Here is an 18,986-nt window from a genome sequence, read left to right as displayed (position 1 = left end):
TAATGAGGAAAGGTGTGCTTGTTAAAAAGAAACTATTTCACAGGTTTATAAGTATCAGAACTCATAAATTATTGACTGGAATCAGAGTCTGTCTAAGACTTATGTTGTGAATACGGAGTCCAGCTGGAGTAGTAACCATCTTTCTAGAGAGACGTAGGTTCTGAAAGATAATTAAATGTTATCTGATGTAAAAATGAGAATTGCTCTCACACTGACCGTGTTTACAGCACGGTCAATACAATACAATATAATACATACAATATAATTATTCCTGATTATAATGAAGGAAATAATTAAACTATAGCTAGCATTTATTTGATCATATTTTTCATTGTTTTTTTAGTGGATAAACTAGCTAACAAGTGACGTGACTTGTCACCTCATAATTCTAATGCTTCTCATGCAGATTTCCAGTTCTGTAAGGCTGGTTCACATGCATCTTGCAAGCTGATAGATGGATTTTTCAGTCTGAATTTTTAAAAATGATAACTGTCTTAAATTTCCTGAAAACCTGAAATGGTAAACAACATGGTCTAGAAAATCATTCTTTTTGTTTGTTTTTTGAATGAATACTACTGTTCTTGGTTTAAAATTGAGAAATCCTAGCTACTGCAGGGTACTTTTGTTTGAAAGACAGAATGTATTCCTCGTGTGGTGACTTGACCTTACCTGGTGATGAGCCACAGTGCTTGGGGAGAGTGCGCCTGCTCCTATCCATGGGCCATGGTTTCTGTTAAGGGAGAGCTCCAGTGAGGGCTCTGCCCAGGCTGCAGTCCCTGCAGAAAATCCCACCTGCTCTGGTGTTGTCCTTCATGGACTGCTTCTGCTTCACTGTGGTCTATTGCAAAAATTCCGGGCTTTTAGAGGAACTTCCCCTCCTTTTCTAAGTTTGGGATTCACAGATTTGTTTCTCAAACTGATTTTGCTGTGAAGTTGGTTGGAAGTAGCCTTGTTCAGCGCTAGAGCCTGCGGTCTCTTTTCACATACACCTTGAAGATCCCTGCTACCAAATTCATGCTTGGTAACATGTCTGTCCTTAAGGGTGTAGGAGAGAAGGATTTTCTCAATTGAAATGTTTAATCACTCAGTGGATGTGGCAATGGTGCACCTGGGAGGTTGGTTTCAGGAGTAGAGGAACAAGATAAGCAAGATTACAAAGAAATATACGTGCATAGGAACAGCAAGTGTGCTACTCCCTAAAATCATATTCAGTATTTTGACATTACACTATGAATATTCATGCATTTCGTGCTGTTTTGTCTGTTCTAGGGAGTATGACTTCTGCAACATCACCTATCATTTTGAAATGGGACCCCAAAAGTTTGGAAATCAGGACTCTCACAGTAGAGAGGCTACTGGAGCCACTTGTTACCCAGGTGAGCATCTTGTGTTTCTTTTGTTTCATCTACTACCATGATGCTGTACTTACTCATTATATATAATTATCTTAATAATTGTAGATAATAAATTCTTAAGTAGTTTTTTGTTTGTGATCTCTAGAGGAAAACTCTGTTTAAATGTGTTCAGAAGTTCTAGTTCTAAATAATTTATAGTGTGAAGAGATGAGTGTTAATACAACAACTGTTTAGTTATGCTTGACTTTCATCAGCTGATAAGAAATTTATGAATTGGCCAATTTAAAGCTAGGTATCTGACTGGAGCACATGCCCTTGGTTTATTGAGTTGCAGTTGTACACAAATTCACCTTGAAGACAAAACCAAACAACCTAATTAAACAAACTAGTTAAACCTAATTAAACAAACATTTAACTAAAATGATATGACTTTGAGGTCCCTTCCAACCCTGGCCATTCTGTGATTCTGTAACATGATGAATAATCATTAAGGTTGGAAAAGATCTCCAAGATACCTAGTACAACCGTCCACCTACCCTAGTCCAACCATCCACCTACCATCAATTTTGGCTGTAAACCATGTACCTCAGTGCCACATCTCCGTGGTTCTTGAGCACCTCCAGGGGCAGTGACTTCATCATCTCCCTGGGCAGGTTATTTCAACACCTGGACCACTCATGTGGAAAAGTTTTTCCTGATATCCAACCTGACCCTTTCCTGTCTCAAAATGAGGCCGTTCCCTCTCATCCTATCAAACATATTCACATACATTACTGATATACAGTTTTTAACAAGAGATGACGTTTTTTGTATTCAGAGAACATCCTTATATATCTATCAAGATATATATATGCGTATCAAGATTCCTGTATTTGTACAGACATAAATGTACAGACATAAATATGCATGGACAGAGGTGGGGTAATGTGGACTGGAGAAATATGGCAGTAGATATCAAACTTCTGCCATCATTAGGGCAATCTGCTGAGATTGTTGTCTGGTGCACTTATTTTTCTGTACTGCAGTTCATAATAGGTAGCTGGTTATGTAACTATCCTAGTAAGATGAGTTGCCCCATTATTTGAGCACAAATCATTTTTCTAATAATGATAGCTATGATGAAGAATTCCACCAATGCCATCTGTCCAACCACCTGTTACTAACAGTTTTCTCATAGGCATTGTGGATCCTGGGGATTGGTCTGCTGCATAGAAATTTTAGATCTTGTTTTGAGCATGAGACTAGACTTCATGATGGCTTTGTTTTTAAAATAAAACAGCTATCAAATATAAATCCCTACTACTTTAAGTCTCTAAAAATGATATCAATGTATACTCCTTAAAGATACTTGCTTTCTAAAGAAGTTAATCCTATTCTGAAAAAAATTAGTCTCTCTACAAATTATTCTGGATGTGTATCTAATACTACATATAACTTTCCAGACTCAAAAGGAGGAAATGAATGTATGCGTATATCTATCTGTTGATGAAGTGATCATTAACTTTCATTATAAACGTTTGCATTTTTGCTGTTGATATGAAGGATGAGCTAAAATCAAGAAGTCATTGTAACATGAACTAAAAACTAGGTTGTGAGCTCTCTGTGAGTCTGGTTTGCCTGCTGGCAGAGCAAGTGAGGCTGCTATGCCACCACAGTCTGTTGCTGAAAAAAGTAAATTACAGAAGAGAGAATGCAACAGCAAAAGCTGCACTGTAATTTTGCAGTTTATGAATTTTCTTCAGTTGTTGGGTTTAGCTAGATTTTAATTTGATAGTGTTCCTCAACAAATGTACATACAGAAATTAGCAGTTGATGATGTGGATTTCTTCAACTACGATTTCCAAGGTCCTTCCAGTTACTTTTTACTTCTATATTTTCTATTTCAGTAGTGTGTCAGTAAGGCTAGAGGAAATAATATGCAATCCAGATGTACAAGAGTAATGTCTGCCTATTGCTTTATTCAAAGTTTCTGTATATTTCCATTCTAACTTCTTTATTTCAGTTTTCTAGATGGTTCTTTTTCATATGTTCATGTATCTTGAACATGTGTTTTATTTCTTGTTCTAGAGAAATAACTGGTCTTACCTATTTTCCTTGTTTGAATCCATTAAAGTATGTTTGACAAAAGCATGTTTTGTGAGCCATATAAACACAATCTTGAAAGCTTCAAGTGAGAAGAAATGTGTTATCTTCAGAATGTATTTATCTGTTGCATTTTTAGATTATGTTATTCAGTTTCTCTTTGTGTTTCTCAGACAAATTGACAACCATCCCAGCTTGAAAGAATTTTTTTTTTTTTTTTGTTCCTTCTTAAAACTGTATAAACAGTCTGGTCAAGTAAGAATAGTATCTCGTTTATCTTTGTTTGGTCTTGAATGGCAGTCTGCTTATGCTGTGACTAGCTCCACAAGAACTGCACGAACACACTAGGTGCAATGACTTCACTCTCCTTAAAAAATTTGAAAGTTATGCCCAAAGAGAACTTAGCTTATTTTAGCAAATAAATAAAACATTTAATCTGTTCCTTTGGAACTCATAAGTGCAATGAAGGTGGATAGTGATAGACAAGGGGTTTTAAACTGAGACAGAGGAGGTTTAGTTTAGATATTAGGAGGAAGTTCTTTACTCAGAGGGTGGTGAAGCACTGGAACAAGTTGCCTAAGGAGGTTGTGGATGCCCCATCCCTGGAGGCATTCAAGGCTGGGCTAGATGTGGCTCTTGGCAGCCTGGTCTGCTGGTTGGTGACCCTACACGTAGCAGAGGGTTGAAACTTGATGATCATGGTGGTCTATTTCAACCCAGACCATTCTATGATTCTGTCATAGATAGATTCTGTTCTATTGGTTGGCAGCCCTGCCCCCACAGCACATGTATTTGTTTTGATTTTTTTTTTAATTTTGTTTATAGCACCATCAGGATAAATCCATGTTTCATTTTTGGCATCAGACTTCAGTATTTTAGAAGAATCTTTTGGTAACAAACTCTGTATGATTTCTGAGAGTGCTTGAAAAAATGGAGACTGTGAGGCATTGGTCTGTCTTTAGGCTCCAAAAATGCTCATCAATCCTTTTTGTTCTCTTTAAGGTGTATATGGCGAAGGATTAAGGCTCTAAGCTTATTATGTATATATAGGCCCATAAACGTATGACAGGTTTGCTGATGGTGGAAGATTCAGTGAATTCTGAAATTCTAGGAAATAATGCAGAAATATGATTTGGATTTGAGAAGGAACACGGCAGCAAGTGAGGAGAATGGTGCATTAAAACTTAAATTCTAGACAAGTCCATTAGTGTTCCGGATGAGAAAATACAGATAACCTATTAATTGATTTAGGAGAAATTATAAGAAAGGAAGGTTGTCTGAGCTGGAGGCAAAAAAAAAAAATCCATTAACTGATCATGAGACCACATTAGAAATGACAGAATTACATTTATTCCAGGCAGCCCTGAACTAGCAAACTAATTAAAACTTTCTCTGGCTGTCACAGGTCTAACAGTAGTGGAACTTGCTGGAGCACCCATTTACCCAGTCATTGTCTAACAGATGTACCCTGCCACGTCTTTTTTCACATCAGTGTTAGTGAGATTTATTTATTTAAAAAAAATGATTCAGAAGAATAATTAGAATTTCCATTCTCAACTTTGTTGAAGTTAATAACTGAGATGTGCTTCTGTTCTCTGGCTTCGGTTTCACAAATAGTTACAAATAGAATCATAGAATTGCTCAGGTTGGAAAAGACGTTAAAGATCATCAAGTCCAACCATACTACCCTAACTCTAACATCCCTCTGCTAAATCATGTCCCTGAGCACCACATCCAAATGGTGTTTAAATACATCCAGGAATGGTGACACAACCACCTCCTTGAGGAGCCTATTCCAGTGCTTCACAACCCTTTCTATAAAGTGTTTCCTAATACCCAACCTAAACTTACCCTGGTGCAACTTGAGGCCATTTCCCCTCATCCTGTCACCAGTGAGAAGAGACCAACCCTGCTCTCACTGCAATCACCTTTCAGGTATTTGAAGAGAGCAATAAGGTCTCCCCTTGGCTTCCTTTTCCCCAGACTGAACAGCCCCAGTTCCTTCAGTCTCTCCTGATAGGGCTGATTTTCCAAGCCCTTCACATGCCTTGTTGTCCTTCTTTGGACCTGCTCCATCACCTCACTGTCCTCTCTGTACTGAAGTGCCCAAAACTGAACACAGTACTCGAGGTTAGGCCTCACCAATGCTGAGTACAGGGGCAGGATGACTTCCCTCGTCTTGCTCACCACTCCATTCCTGGTCCAAGCCAGGATGCCATTGGCTTTCTTGGCCACCTGGGCACACTGCTGGCTCATATTCAGCTGACTGTCCATCAGAACACCAAGGTCCATTTTCATCAGGCAGCTTTCTAGCCACTCCTCCCCAAGCCTGTAGGGTTGTCTGGGGTTGTTGCAACCAAAATGCTGGATCTGACACTTGGCCCTATTGAAACTCATACAGTTAACCTTGGCCCATCGATCCAGTCTATCCAAGTCCCTCCATAGGTAATTTTTTTTTCTGAGTTTATAACTGCTTGTAACTTTAATTCTTTGCAATATTTTTATGTAAAATTAAATATGCAATATATATCCTTAACGGCTAGTTGCCTCTTAGTCTCAGTTTCAATCTAGTAAACAAAATGAATTACAGTTTGAGTTGTCAGACTGTGGGTGGCTTTTGTAGGAAAGAAGAAATATATTTTTGTGAAGGGCTTAAGTACGTTTATCTGATATTTTATGTGTAGCTTGAAAAGATTGCTTGTGGAGATTGTCCATAGTGTCTCATGGGTTAGTTTTTTGTATCTAGGGGTTTTGCATAATAATTAAATGCAAATAGGAATTGTTGAGTCTTCCTCTTGTAGATTTTTCATGTCTGATTACATTTTCCTTTAGTCTGACATATTTTTGGCCTTCTAGTTTCACTGTGAGGAGAGAATTCCATATTTCCATTCCTGATCACTTTTTTGTGTGTGTTTTACTTATTTTTTTTCTGCAGAAATCTGAGGCCTGTTATAATAACTTTGAAACAATAACATGTTTTACGGCAGACAGATGTCATTGTTTTTTTTTCCTTGCACATAGTATCAATCAATACAATGAAGTAACCTACATGAAAAATAAATGTGTCATAAGACAAAATTCCAAATAGTTTCAATTAGTGGAACTTTGTAGAAAATCATCAAAGAATTTGAGCCTAATTTAATCCCTTATGCAATCTATTTTGAAAGTGAACTGATTGCTATGAGAAACGTATTTATGTTTCTAACCCTTCAAATTATTCAGATTCTATTTGTATTTGGTGAGCCTGGTCTTCATTACATTTCAACCATGAACCTGGTGCATTAATTAATCTCCACAGGAAATATATCATCGATTGCTATCATCAAGGAGCTGCCTCTGCTCGCACTCCCATTCAGCACAGAATACCTTTTGGAGGCTTAGTGAGTGTGTACCCATGTTTAAAACAGGTTCCAGAAGTACATTTAGAGATGATGGAGATTGCATGGCTTAAGCACTTATTCCACTTGTGTTAGTAATTGTGGAGCATTTTTGTGCAATTTCTCTATTTGATAGCTGGATTCAGCTGAAACTATCTCCAGGACAGACTTAAAAGAAAATGACTTATGAAGGCTTTTTTTTTTTTTTTAATCATTTGAGCTCAATTCAGTGACATTATAAGGTCCAATTTATTATGTTTTATTTGAACAACACTTATTTTCCAAATTGCAAAGTTATTTTCCATGAAATCTCTATTTCTCTTGATTCACGATGTTTTGGGGAGAGCAGGAGGTTGAGCTGTTCCAACGTGGGCTCGTTATGTGATGCCCAATAGCAGCGAAGCTGCATCCTCTCAACAATTGTTTGGAATTTTTCTAACTGAAACTGAACTTCAAATCACAGTTAAAAAAGATTTCTTTGTTTAGAAGTTGCAGAATTCACCTTACTTTCTCTGACATTGTTATAGTCAACATTTAAAATACCACCTGAACGAAAAGTTATTAATTAATTTCAAGGCTGCTTTTTATTCTATTGCATTCTGCAAGAATGGTCTGCTGCAGTCAACTTTGTTTTTCATCATCAGATTTACTGACATCTGTGCCTCCCTTTGAACCTTAGTTGGGATATTCTTTGTACTTCTTAGAGTTTTTGTGCTGACTGAAAGAGCATCTCAGTGGATTTTATCTTTTCTATTAATGTTATCCCTGACTGGAAAATGGTGAATTATTTGTAGTATGTAGCATCCTGCAAGGTCTGGACTTTGTCAGTCTGTTTGCCTTCATAGAATCAGAGAATATACCATGTTGGAAGGCACTCACGAGGACCATCAAGTCCAACTCCTGTCTCAGCACAGGACCACCCCAAAATATGTTTGAGAGCAGTGTCCCAGTGCTTCTTGAGCTCCAGCAGTTCAGGGCTGTGCCCTATGAGGAGGCTGCCATCCTCACATCTCTTACCCTCCAGACCTTTCACCATCTTTGTAGCTCTCCTTTGGTCAATCTCTATAAGTTTTGTGATCTCTTACAATGACATTATTCGCTATTAAAATATATTAATGTAGGTATCTGCGTATTTGGGCTCATGCATATGCACAATAGCATTTTCTGTGGGAAGAACAAAGGCTCAGAGGGTTCAGGGTTCAAGTCTCATCCACTGCTCCAACTTAGAGCAAGCCAACACACTGGCAACTTCAGTCACAGAAGCAAACCAGTGTGGAGAGATGGTGAGAAAAAGTTGTTCATGCTGTGTCATAGCTGGAGATGTAAGTTTTGATGGGACTACTGTAGACTTGCAGAAAATAGTGACTGAAAAAACTTATGGCTAAACAGAACTACTTTACTGCATAGCTTTGTATTTTTGCATTCTGCATTTCCTCCATTGAGAAGGGCTTTGATCTCAGTCAGCATTAGCAAATTCTTATCACTTAAGGTTACCAGGCAAGTCCAAAATGTTCTTAACTTTATTTGGTATGGCCAAAACCATTGTCATCATGGTATAACTTAAAAAAAAGAGATTACTACTTTCTCTCTTCAATCTGAGAGGTAGTGTTATTGATATTAATATTAATATATTAATGTGCAGTGAGTTCTGGGAAGGAATTTGCTGGGTGTCTTGGCTACTACAGTGAATATATATGTATCATCTGACTTGATGCAGTTGTGTAGGTCATGTTATGGCTTTCTCTACTGTATAAATGTGAGTGTTCTTTCCTCTCCACAAAGTTGATCTCACAGAGTAAGACCCATCTATCTTTCTGAAGTCAGATTCTTTGGGTCCAGAGTTGTGACTGTAACCAGACAAGAAAAAGAAGCATACAGAATAAATATGCATTCAATGACAAGAAGATATGCAGTATGGTTTAAAAAAAAAAAAAGAAGTGATTTGTGTAGACTGTATGCATTTTAATGCTGCATCTAGACCTCATTGTTTAGGTAGCAGCAATATCAGTTGTAAGAAGAGCCTGAGGGTTGTGTTGAAGTTTTCCCCACCGTGACTGAATAAACAGCAATGAGGCTACTGTCTTGATTAAAAATAAAAACAACTTATATTAACAACTTATATTAAAAAAGAAAACAACAACAACAACAACAACAAAGAACCACCTGAGTATTAAGCTAGAATGAAAACTAGGAAGTTTTGTCAATATTTCTGGTTGCTGCTCTGTTGCAGCAATGAATCAATCATAGTGGGGCAAGCAGGGGAGAGGGGGACTTGGATGAATCTTTCCCGTATGTGTGGAGTTTTCAAGAGACGAGAATTAGTGCAAACAATTGCAGAGCTGAAAGCTGGGAAGGTTGCTGAAATAACTTTCTTCTTGGTTGCTGAAACTGCGGCATGGGATATTGAAGCTGGTCTATCTTTTCTCCAGTTTGGTTTTCCTACGTCCCACTTTCTTGCAAATGTTTCATGGAATAGTTTTCAGGAAGTGACATTCCTTCCAGGGATTTCCAAACACTAAGCATGGTGTTCAGAATAATCTGAATAGTTTTTGTAAGGTATTTCCTCTACTTGTGTCCTTGAAGACATAGAGCAAGATGCAGCTAAGTAATGTTGATCTTTTTTTTTCTGTCCTCAAAAACCCAGCTCAGCTCGTTTTTAGTAATCCTGTTAGTTTACACAGGGTCATTGCTATAGAAGATCTAACAGGGAAAGATCTAAAAGTTTTGAGGTAAAATTGACTTTGGTTGTGTAGTTGTAAATTCTCAGCGTTTTTGAAAAGCATAATTATATGTATTTCCAAAATAATGTGTCACTTCCAAAAGCTTTCTGTTCTAAAAATGAATAGATAGAAATACGTTAGCAAATTAGTCTCTTTAGCGTCAACATGCTAATTAAAGCAGAAGATGCAAACCGGGTGATGTTTTAAAAGGTGATCACATAATTATAACATTTTGCATTGATCAGTGGGTAGGTGGCCTTGTTGTGAAACAAGCAATAGATTTGTAGATTTTTCTTTTATTCTGATTTTGTAGATTTTTCTTTTATTCTGATAAGCGAAATCTTGTTGGCATTGTAAACTTGTGCATATGAAAGTATTTTATGTTGTAGGTGGGTTATCTTGGAAGAAAAAACAACTTGCGAATTAAATGTATTAGAAATAAATATCATCAATCACACATACAAAAGGAGCAGTAAAAGTAGCAAAAGATAAAGTGATCTTTAAATGGATCCAACTGGTGGGTATTGAATAAATTGAGGGAGACGGTATTATTGTTACAACAAAGCATTAATTAGATTATTATTGGAAGGATTCCCTGTTCTCAGAAACGATGTTGACAAATTGGATACGGATCAAGGAAGATTAGGTGAGTGATTCAAGTTTTGTCTTTTAGTGGTACTCTAATGACTTGGGATGTATTTCATTTCTATGTAGGTTTATCAATAAAGAGAAATTGTGTTAAGGCGCACTACAGATTTACAGGCTATTTCTGGTAGTGTCCAGAGAGTTATTTTAGAACTAATTTAAAATTTCAAATATATGATTCATGCTCTGAAATGAAAATGTTCCAACATGAAAGTGATATTCAGCAAGAATTCTGGTGTACTGCTTTAGAAATCTAAGAGGCGCTGTGATCTCAAGCAGTATGAGTTCCCTATGTACACTTCTGATGAGTTCAATAGTCTTTGGAACAGATTTGGGTATCCAAGTTTGTAATCCTTTTTAGCTTCATTCTTGAAAGTAATTTTAAGAACTTCTTTAACTTTCTTATTTTTCAATAACTTAATTTGCTGGATATCATCATCAATCTGTATCAGACTACAAAATAAGCTTGATTGTTAAAAGAATATGCTAATTACAAGACTTTGCTTTGAAGTGTTAATTAACCTAATTATATGAGATCCATGTTCTGAAAAGCAGTGGTAATTTTTTCAAATTCACTTCAAAATCTAAAGACTGACTTTACATTGAGTTAAAAGAATCCAGGGTATAGATACATTGATAAGGTATTTATTTTGTTTCCTGTATTAATTGTTTAGGAATATTGATTCTAATGGGTATACACCTTTGTACAGATCCAAATACATGTAAGTATATTTAGGTATGTTTGATTTGGGTTGTAAAATGCAATAGTATGAAGCTAACCAGAGCTGAGCCTTTGGGATATTTTGAAGAGGATATTGCTTTGCAGTTAGAGAAATTTAGATATGAATTTTGTTTTTGTTTTAATCATGTGGTCAGAATTGCACAATTGTTTGTAAACCGACTGTAGTATCCCTTCCTACAACTTCATAAATAGGCAGTGTTCTCTAATATTGTGTGCCTGAGCAGCAAATGCTCGTAGTTTGAGGAAGTATCTTCTCCAAGTAGTGCAACTATTGAAGAGTGGTAGCCCCAGCTCTCTCAGACTCTCCACACATAACAGCTACTCCAGTCCTTTGATTATTTTGGTGACCCTCCATTGGACTCTTTCAGTAGGTCGAGTTCTGTGTTGTACTGCGGTCCCCAAAACTGCACCCAGTATTCCGGCTGTGATCTGCAGTAAAAAAGAGTATAACATAAGATGTATAACAGTGTGCTGACCTTTCAGGTTGTGAAACTGCAAGCTAAACTAAACCTGTGTTTGCGAACATCGTATTGTTAGACAAGTGCATATAGACAATTTTGCCACATTTAAAGGTGGCATTACACCTCCCACTATGATACAGGCTTGTTTTTCCTCTTTTCCTTGTTTCAAATCTTACCTCCTTCTACGGATGGTTAAAATGTAAGTTTTTCAAAGAAGGATTTTGAAGAAATAAGACTTGCAACTGGAATTAATTTTCCTTGTTTGTTTCATGTTGCTCCATAGTAATGGAAATATGTCTGTATATGCTAATAGTAAATTCTTTTATTAGAAGGTGTTCATGCAGAAGCGTAATGAACCTAAGCATACTGAACAGTTACAGAATATTGACTTGTTTCCAGGGGATACATATTAACCTATTGAATTTTTCCCAGCAAATTGCATATATTTACACTCCACAGTTGAGAATGATTAAGCTTTTATTACTCTCCTTGAAATATCTTAATTAAACATATATTATCTTGTAAGGTTATTCTAATGGAGGTCCAAAATAAGGGAAGCTTGCACCTCTTCATTCTTGAGTACACCTCTTCATTTTTGAAGGGAATCTTAGAATGGCTTGGGTAGGAATGGACCTCAAAGATCATCTAGTTCCAACCAAGTGAACAGATTGATTATTATTTTCTTGTGCCACTGGCAAATAGTTTTCACTTCTCTGAAAAAGGAATTGGATTCAAAAACTTAAGGAAAATGCATGCATGAGGCACAGTGTATATTCATCTCTCTCTTTCTTCCCTGTCTTATACTTAAGTCATATTCTTTAAATCTGCTTCCTTCATTCTACCACACAAGGTCTCTTTGAATGTTTTTGAGAACCTGCTATATTCATACTTGTATTTTTTTTTGAAACCAAGTGACGCTGTGCTTTCACATATATGCAGTATGATCTCATTTGCTATGGAATGTGGTGGATTTTAAAAGTTGGTGGCAGTATTTTCATCCTTTATAAAAGGGGAAATGGACTTTATTTGAGAAGTTTCTGCCTGACATAATGGAAGTACTTTTTAGAGTAACTGAAAAAGTGCAACTTTATTCTTACTATAAGACTGGCTACTATCAGTTGGCTCATTTTTATAGTGGTCCATGCCAGGTAAAATAAGCTTTTTTATGAGCAAATTGCATGAAGAATAAACTCCCTGTCAAATAGACACCTGTGTTCATGACACTGAATGCAACAGGGCTTTAACTGGCTTGTTCAAGTCAATGTTACATCAATTATTTCCAACCAGGAATGAATGCACCTTATAGACATGCCAGCTCGTTAAGAACATATGTTTGATGGCACTATTTGCTGAGATCAAGAATTGAGGACTGATAAGGTAGTGTACACATTTGGACAGAACAAGAAATGCCAGGCTCTAGGCTGCATCTAGCTGTTCTTCCCAGTGTGGCAGACAGATCTAGAAAGAAAATTTTCTCTTCCTTTGCTGGTTTACCTTGGCAGGTAAAAAGTAATTGCGAACGTTGTTTTCTAGATCATCTTTCATTGGTTTTTCATGGGATCATTTGACTTTCAGTCTCTTTCTCTGTTAGAGACTTTCCTGTGTTCCCTGCTTAATTGCCTTTCTGGTTTTATAGGTTTATTGGTTTTTTGTTTGTTTGTTTGTTTGTTTTTTTCAGTGAAGCGTAGGGGGTCAAGTGTTGACCTCCCCTTCTCTGTCAAAGTAAAACCTGTACTCTATCATCATTCTTGAGCCATCGTTTTTCTGACTGTTACTTAAAATTGAAAAAGCCAGACTTGTTTTTGGTGTGCAAACTTGGTAACATAAGAGGCTTACATTCTTTTTGTTGTACTCTGTTATGCAATTATATTTTGTTATTCAAAATTATTTGGACAGAAAAATGAGTCGTACATGTTACTATTAAAGCCTGTCAACTATCACAGGAACGTACCAGTGATATGTGGTTGATGACCCTGCCCACAGCAGAGGGAATGAAACTAGATGATCTTTGAGATCCTTTTCAACACACGCCATTCTATGATTCTATGATGTGCTGTACAAAATGAACTGATGTAACTCAAAAGTTGTTTGTTTTTCTCTCAGAGTTCATATTGTGAGTGCTTTCCTTCATTTCTGTTTTAGTTTGCTTTAAATGTTATGTGCAAAGTAGCAGGAGGTATTAAAGAAAAGGATGTAGGGGCTTGTCTGTGATGCTAACAAAATGGCTGCAATTGTACTAGTCTTTGTGGTCTTTAGATTTCTTTAAGAACTATAGCACACAAACTGCAGGAGGATTGGAAATTATTACCACATGCCTCATTCTAGAGCTTTTGTGGGTGTTTAAACTTTCTGAACAAAAGTTACTAAGCGCTTGGAAAACGAAGGTTGAAATTTTGAGCTCAGTGTAGACTTCACTGTATAATATTTTATACATCTTTAAAGGGAGCTTAGTACTGCATGTGTTCTTCACACTTCTCAGCCTTTTTCATTGAACTACGAATTTTCGAGAGCAAAATTGGTATAATCAAGTTGTACAATCATGTTCTCTGTTCAAGTGATTGGCTCTGTAGTTTTCATACTTCAAAGAATGTCCTCAGTTAACCGTAGGAATGTAGCTCTTTCTGTTTTTTTCTTTTGTTTTGTTTCTTGCATTTGCAATTGTTTAGTTTTTACAACCCAGCAACAGCCCTATGGGCTGGATGAGCTAGCAAGGATGCTAAACGTCCACAGGTCATTTATTTCACATCTCTCATGGAAATGAGATAGAATTTCTATGCTCCAGGCTTTCTCAAAGAATTGTGACAGAAACTAAGTAGAAATAAAGTTGGTGTTATTCTTCTCTATTCATCTACAATGATCACAGTCACACAGTGGTTGAGATTGGAAGGAGTTTCTAGAGATTATCAAACCTTGCCCTGACAGGAATACCCATAGCTGGTTCCCATGCCTGTGTCCGGGTGCCTTTTGGACATTCCAAGGGTAAGGAAGACCCCTCAGTTCTCTGGTTCCAGTGCTGATGCTTTGGCACCTGCCTAGCACAGCAGCTCTGTGTGATGGGAATGGGGAGCTCCTGGGCTTCCAGGTTCTGCCCACTACTTGTGGGCCTGGCCCTGGGCACTGCCTAGCTGGGTCTGGCTTCCTCCCCTTGCACCCCAGTATTTCCAGGTCTTTCTGATACATAAGGATCTAGATATTGCTAATGCTGCTTGGCATTGAAACAGGATGCATCCCGCAGATGCGTCCTTAGACTGCTGTCTGCTGTCCACCGCCATTCCTTCAGGACTGCTGTGGAATTGTAAAGTCACAGAATCCTTAGAGTTGGAATGGTCCTTTCAAAGGTCATCTAGTCCAACTGCCCTTCAGTGAACAGATAAGTAAAGTTGACATTGTTTCTGATGACGTACCACCACAGAGTGTAGCTGAAGAGCTGCAATTAGATCAACAGATATCACTGACAGTGCATTTGCAAGCTGATAAAAGTACTATAACTAGCTAATAATTTGACACTTAGCTGTCATGGAAATGAGGCCACTATTCTTGTAAGGAATCAAAGTGCAAGTTGCTATATATGGCCTTAAGTGTGTTGGTCATAACAGTTTTTGTTTTGTATATCTAAAAATAATCGATGCAATAAGATAAAAGCTAATACTATCTTCACATGTACTCAACAATCCATTACTCCATTAATTCCTCTGTCCCTCTGCTACTTGAGATCGAGGACTTCAATGAGTGCAGCACTTTTGTTAGAAGTACTATTCTCTGGTGCTGTATCTTTTATTTCTGTACTAAAATCTTGTGTGTTATTAAGTGACCTTTTAATAGGTACATAATACAGCCACATCCAATTGTGGTTAATGAGTCATTAGTCAAAGAGGTGACTGTGACCAAGTTCCAAAGGAGAGATAGTAATATAAAGAGATGCCATTGGAACCGTCAGTGGTCACAGACATAATTTTTGAGAATCCTGAGGAAAAAGTCAAACACTTCATTTTTGAGGTAGTATTTTCTTCATAGATCTCAATTCTGAAGAAGCGTTTGGCTCACTAATGTGTTTTTTTTTTTTTTAAAAAAAAAAAAAAGCAAACCTAAAATGATAGCAGAGAATTTCTCTGTCCTAATTTTGGAACCACTTGAAATTTCAGAGCTGCTTTGAAGGACAAAACCTTGACCTGAAATGATTATCTGCTAGTGCTTCTGCTGACCTAAACCTTGGGGCTTTCAGTAGGTTTGATACCAGAGGTCTTAACAAAGGTATTATAAGGAAGCCAATGGATCTTTAGTTAATGTAACATAGTCCTCTCATCTTGTCCTTCTTGTTCTCCTTCCAGTCCTTTACTTTTGCCAATTGCCTGTTTCTGTCCCCAGTCACCATTCTGTGCCAAAACACCAATAAAACTTATGAATTGTACGTCAAGCAAATGTAATTAAATGCATTTGAACTTGAAAGAAAACTACTGAAAATATACAAGCTTTCATTCTTTATGGACTGGAAATTTAGTGAGGAAAAACAATTTTATGTCTTTAGAAATGATGATTTTAGAAGTTAAATTTTAGATTTTAGCTTTCTGTATTAATTTTATTCAGGACTGTCTTATTTCTTTCTACTAACCATTCTGTGTACTCCTTCAAACGCATCCTTTGGCCAAAGAATTTGTAGCTATTACATCATCAGCTGTATCCTGTGATAATTTCTCTATTTTTTTCTACTTCCTGGTATAGTATCAAGGGACTATAAGTTCTTTTAAAATCAATGCGTTTACAAAATTAGTGCTCATTTTAAGCCTGAATTTCTTTGTGCCTTTTTCTTTTATATCACACTCCGTGGTGTTCCTTGTTTTTTCTTTTTTTTCTTCCAGATGTAAAAGTTTGTCTTTTACAGTAGGATTGTCATGTTCCTGAGGACTCCCAAATAACATCTGGTTCCGAAGTTCTTCTCTTCACTCTGACAAAGCTTTTAAGTTGTTGTGTTTTTATAACAGAAAAGGCTAGTAACCGGCAGGGTTACATGTTCTGGTTCTGAAATTCTTGTTCTCAAGAAAATGCTTTTGTTTAACAGGCTATTGTGTCTGTTTTAATCAGCTGGTTATATATCGAGTTTCATAAGACTTAGTGGAATCTCATTCATTCTTTGGAAAATCACAGTCATATAACAGCTTCTTCTGTAAACCTGGCAGTCTGAACTTCACATTTAATGACTTATTGTTCACCGAACTGATGGCAAATCCTTTGGAAATGGATATTTTGGATTCTCTGTATGAGTCAACTTGCAAATACCACTATGAAGAACAGCAGTGAGTCAGCCACTCTTCCAGTGTGTTTTATGACCATCAGCAGAAAGCTAAAGATTCAGTGGTTGCGTATGATGATGATATATATTTGAATATAATATATATAAAGATCATGTTTCCCCATCACACTACCCACTGCTGTATAGAACATTATCTTTGCTAATGTCCTTGTCAACAGTTGCAGTAGTTTATATGATGTATGCTTTGAGTTACTGTGATTTCCTGTGTGAGTGTATGATACAGCGAACCCTCCATACGAGATAATACTTCGAGCAGCACAGCCTTTGAACACTCTGCAAGAAGCTTATTTAGTCAGACAATGAGCGTGTGTAATCAGCATGCAATTTCACAGAAGTCCAACAGGGAAGCTTATGTTGGGTTTCTGCATTTCCATTTATGCAGGGTGGAACTATCAGAAAGATAATTGTTTCATCAAAATGTGCCGTATGTTGGGTCCATTAAAGTTCTACTTTCATCCACTGAGAGTGTGGCCCACTTGATATTCATAAATCCCTTATTAACACTTACATTTTATACTACTCATATCTCATTTTTATTTTTCATGAGATTTTTGGAGCTGCTTGTTCTTGTAAATTTATTTACTGCAGTATTAATTTAGCGACTCTTGTACATAGAATCATAGAATCATAGAATCATAGAATCACTAAGGTTGGAAAAGACCTAGAAGATCACCCAGTCCAACCGTTCACCTATTCCCAATAGCTCCTACTAAACCATGTCCCTCAACGCAACATCCAGTCTTTCCTTGAACACCCCCAGGGTCGGTGATTCCACCACCTCCCTGGGCAGTCCATTCCAGTGCCTGACCACCCTTTCTGAAAAGTAATACTTCCTCATGTCCAGCCTGAATTTCCCCTGGCGTAGCTTGAAACCATTCCCCCTGGTCCTATCACTAATGACACGAGAGAAGAGGCCGACCCCCAGCTCACTACAACCTCCCTTCAGGAAGTTATAGAGAGCAATAAGGTCTCCCCTGAGCCTCCTCTTCTCCAGGCTGAACATTCCCAGCTCCTTCAGCCTCTCCTCATATGGCCTGTGTTCCAGACCCCTCACCAGCTTCGTTGCCCTTCTTTGAACACGCTCCAGGGCCTCAATATCTTTCTTGCAGTGAGGGGCCCAAAACTGGACACAGTACTCGAGGTGCGGCCTGACGAGTGCTGAATATAGGGGAACAATCACCTCTCTGCTCCTGCTTGCAACACTGTTTCTGATGCAAGCCAGGATGCCATTGGCCTTCTTGGCCACCTGGGCACACTGTCGGCTCATGTTCAGCCGAGCATCAATCAATACTCCCAGGTCCATTTCCTCTACGCAGTCCTCCAGCCACACCGCCCCAAGCCTGTAGCGTCGCCTGGGGTTGTTGTGGCCGAAGTGCAGGACCCGGCATTTGGCCTTGTTGAAACTCATCCCATTGGCTCCAGCCCAGCTCTCCAGCCTGTCCAGATCCCTCTGTAGGGCGTCGCTACCCCCAGGCAGATCCACGCTTCCAGCCAATTTGGTGTCATCTGCGAATTTACTGAGGGTGCACTCGATGCCCTCATCGAGGTCATCTATAAAGATATTGAAGAGGACAGGCCCCAGCACCGACCCCTGCGGAACACCACTCACGACCGGTCGCCAGCTGGATTTGACTCCATTCACCACCACTCTCTGCGCCCGGCCCTCCAGCCAGCATGATACAGAAGACCTTTATAAAACTATGATAAGAGCCTTTTATTGAGTTTTGCTCTTGTTTGACACATTTGCTTTTTAAATAACTAAATCTGTATATTTAATACAGTTCTGTGACTTCAGTAGACTTCTAGGTTTTAATGTTCTACATTTAATGAACATCCTATCTTGTTATAAGGTACGTCAATGAAAAACATAACATTAAATTTTCCATGTTGATAAAGACAGTACATTTTGTTCACTGTATTAATCAATTCTGATTAATCACTTTAGTCCTGAATCTCTGTTTTATGGCAACAATCATATATTCCTCTGTTACTTTTCCCTTTAGGAGGAGATCTTTTAGTGGTTCCTTCACTTCTTCATGACCTATTCATCACTTCTCCCAACCCCCCCCAAAAATATTTGATCAGGTTATTTAGTTCTGGTCTTAAGTGAAATTAGAAACTATATTTTGCATGTATGTCCCATGTTAGGAATTGCATTAAGTTGTATTCCCAGCACAATTTTTATTCTAAAACCGGTTCTGTTTAGAGATGAGATGTGTACCGTTGCTCACTCTTTATCAGGTATTTCTGTTTGAAAGGTCCACACAAGGAAACACGAGCCAGCTGATCAATTCCC

The 18,986-nt window shown here is 37.8% G+C and overlaps 1 protein-coding gene across 3 annotated transcripts in view; it reads left to right on the top strand.

Moving 5' to 3' along the window:
• Positions 1-1,274: 1,274 nt before the first annotated feature.
• The window catches only part of CTNNA2 (catenin alpha 2), a gene marked incomplete at both ends in the record, with an annotated part of 398,157 nt that continues 380,445 nt past the window's right edge, over positions 1,275-18,986 (top strand). For all 3 annotated transcript variants that reach the window (XM_079534792.1, XM_079534791.1, XM_079534790.1), the window contains one exon: positions 1,275-1,376. In XM_079534792.1, the coding sequence (XP_079390918.1) occupies positions 1,275-1,376 (102 nt within the window). The remainder of the gene's footprint in view (positions 1,377-18,986) is intronic.

This window comes from Tetrao urogallus (genome assembly GCF_951394365.1).
Source record: "Tetrao urogallus genome assembly, chromosome: 4".
Lineage (NCBI taxonomy): Eukaryota > Metazoa > Chordata > Aves > Galliformes > Phasianidae > Tetrao > Tetrao urogallus.
This window is presented reverse-complemented; position numbering and strand designations above follow the sequence as displayed.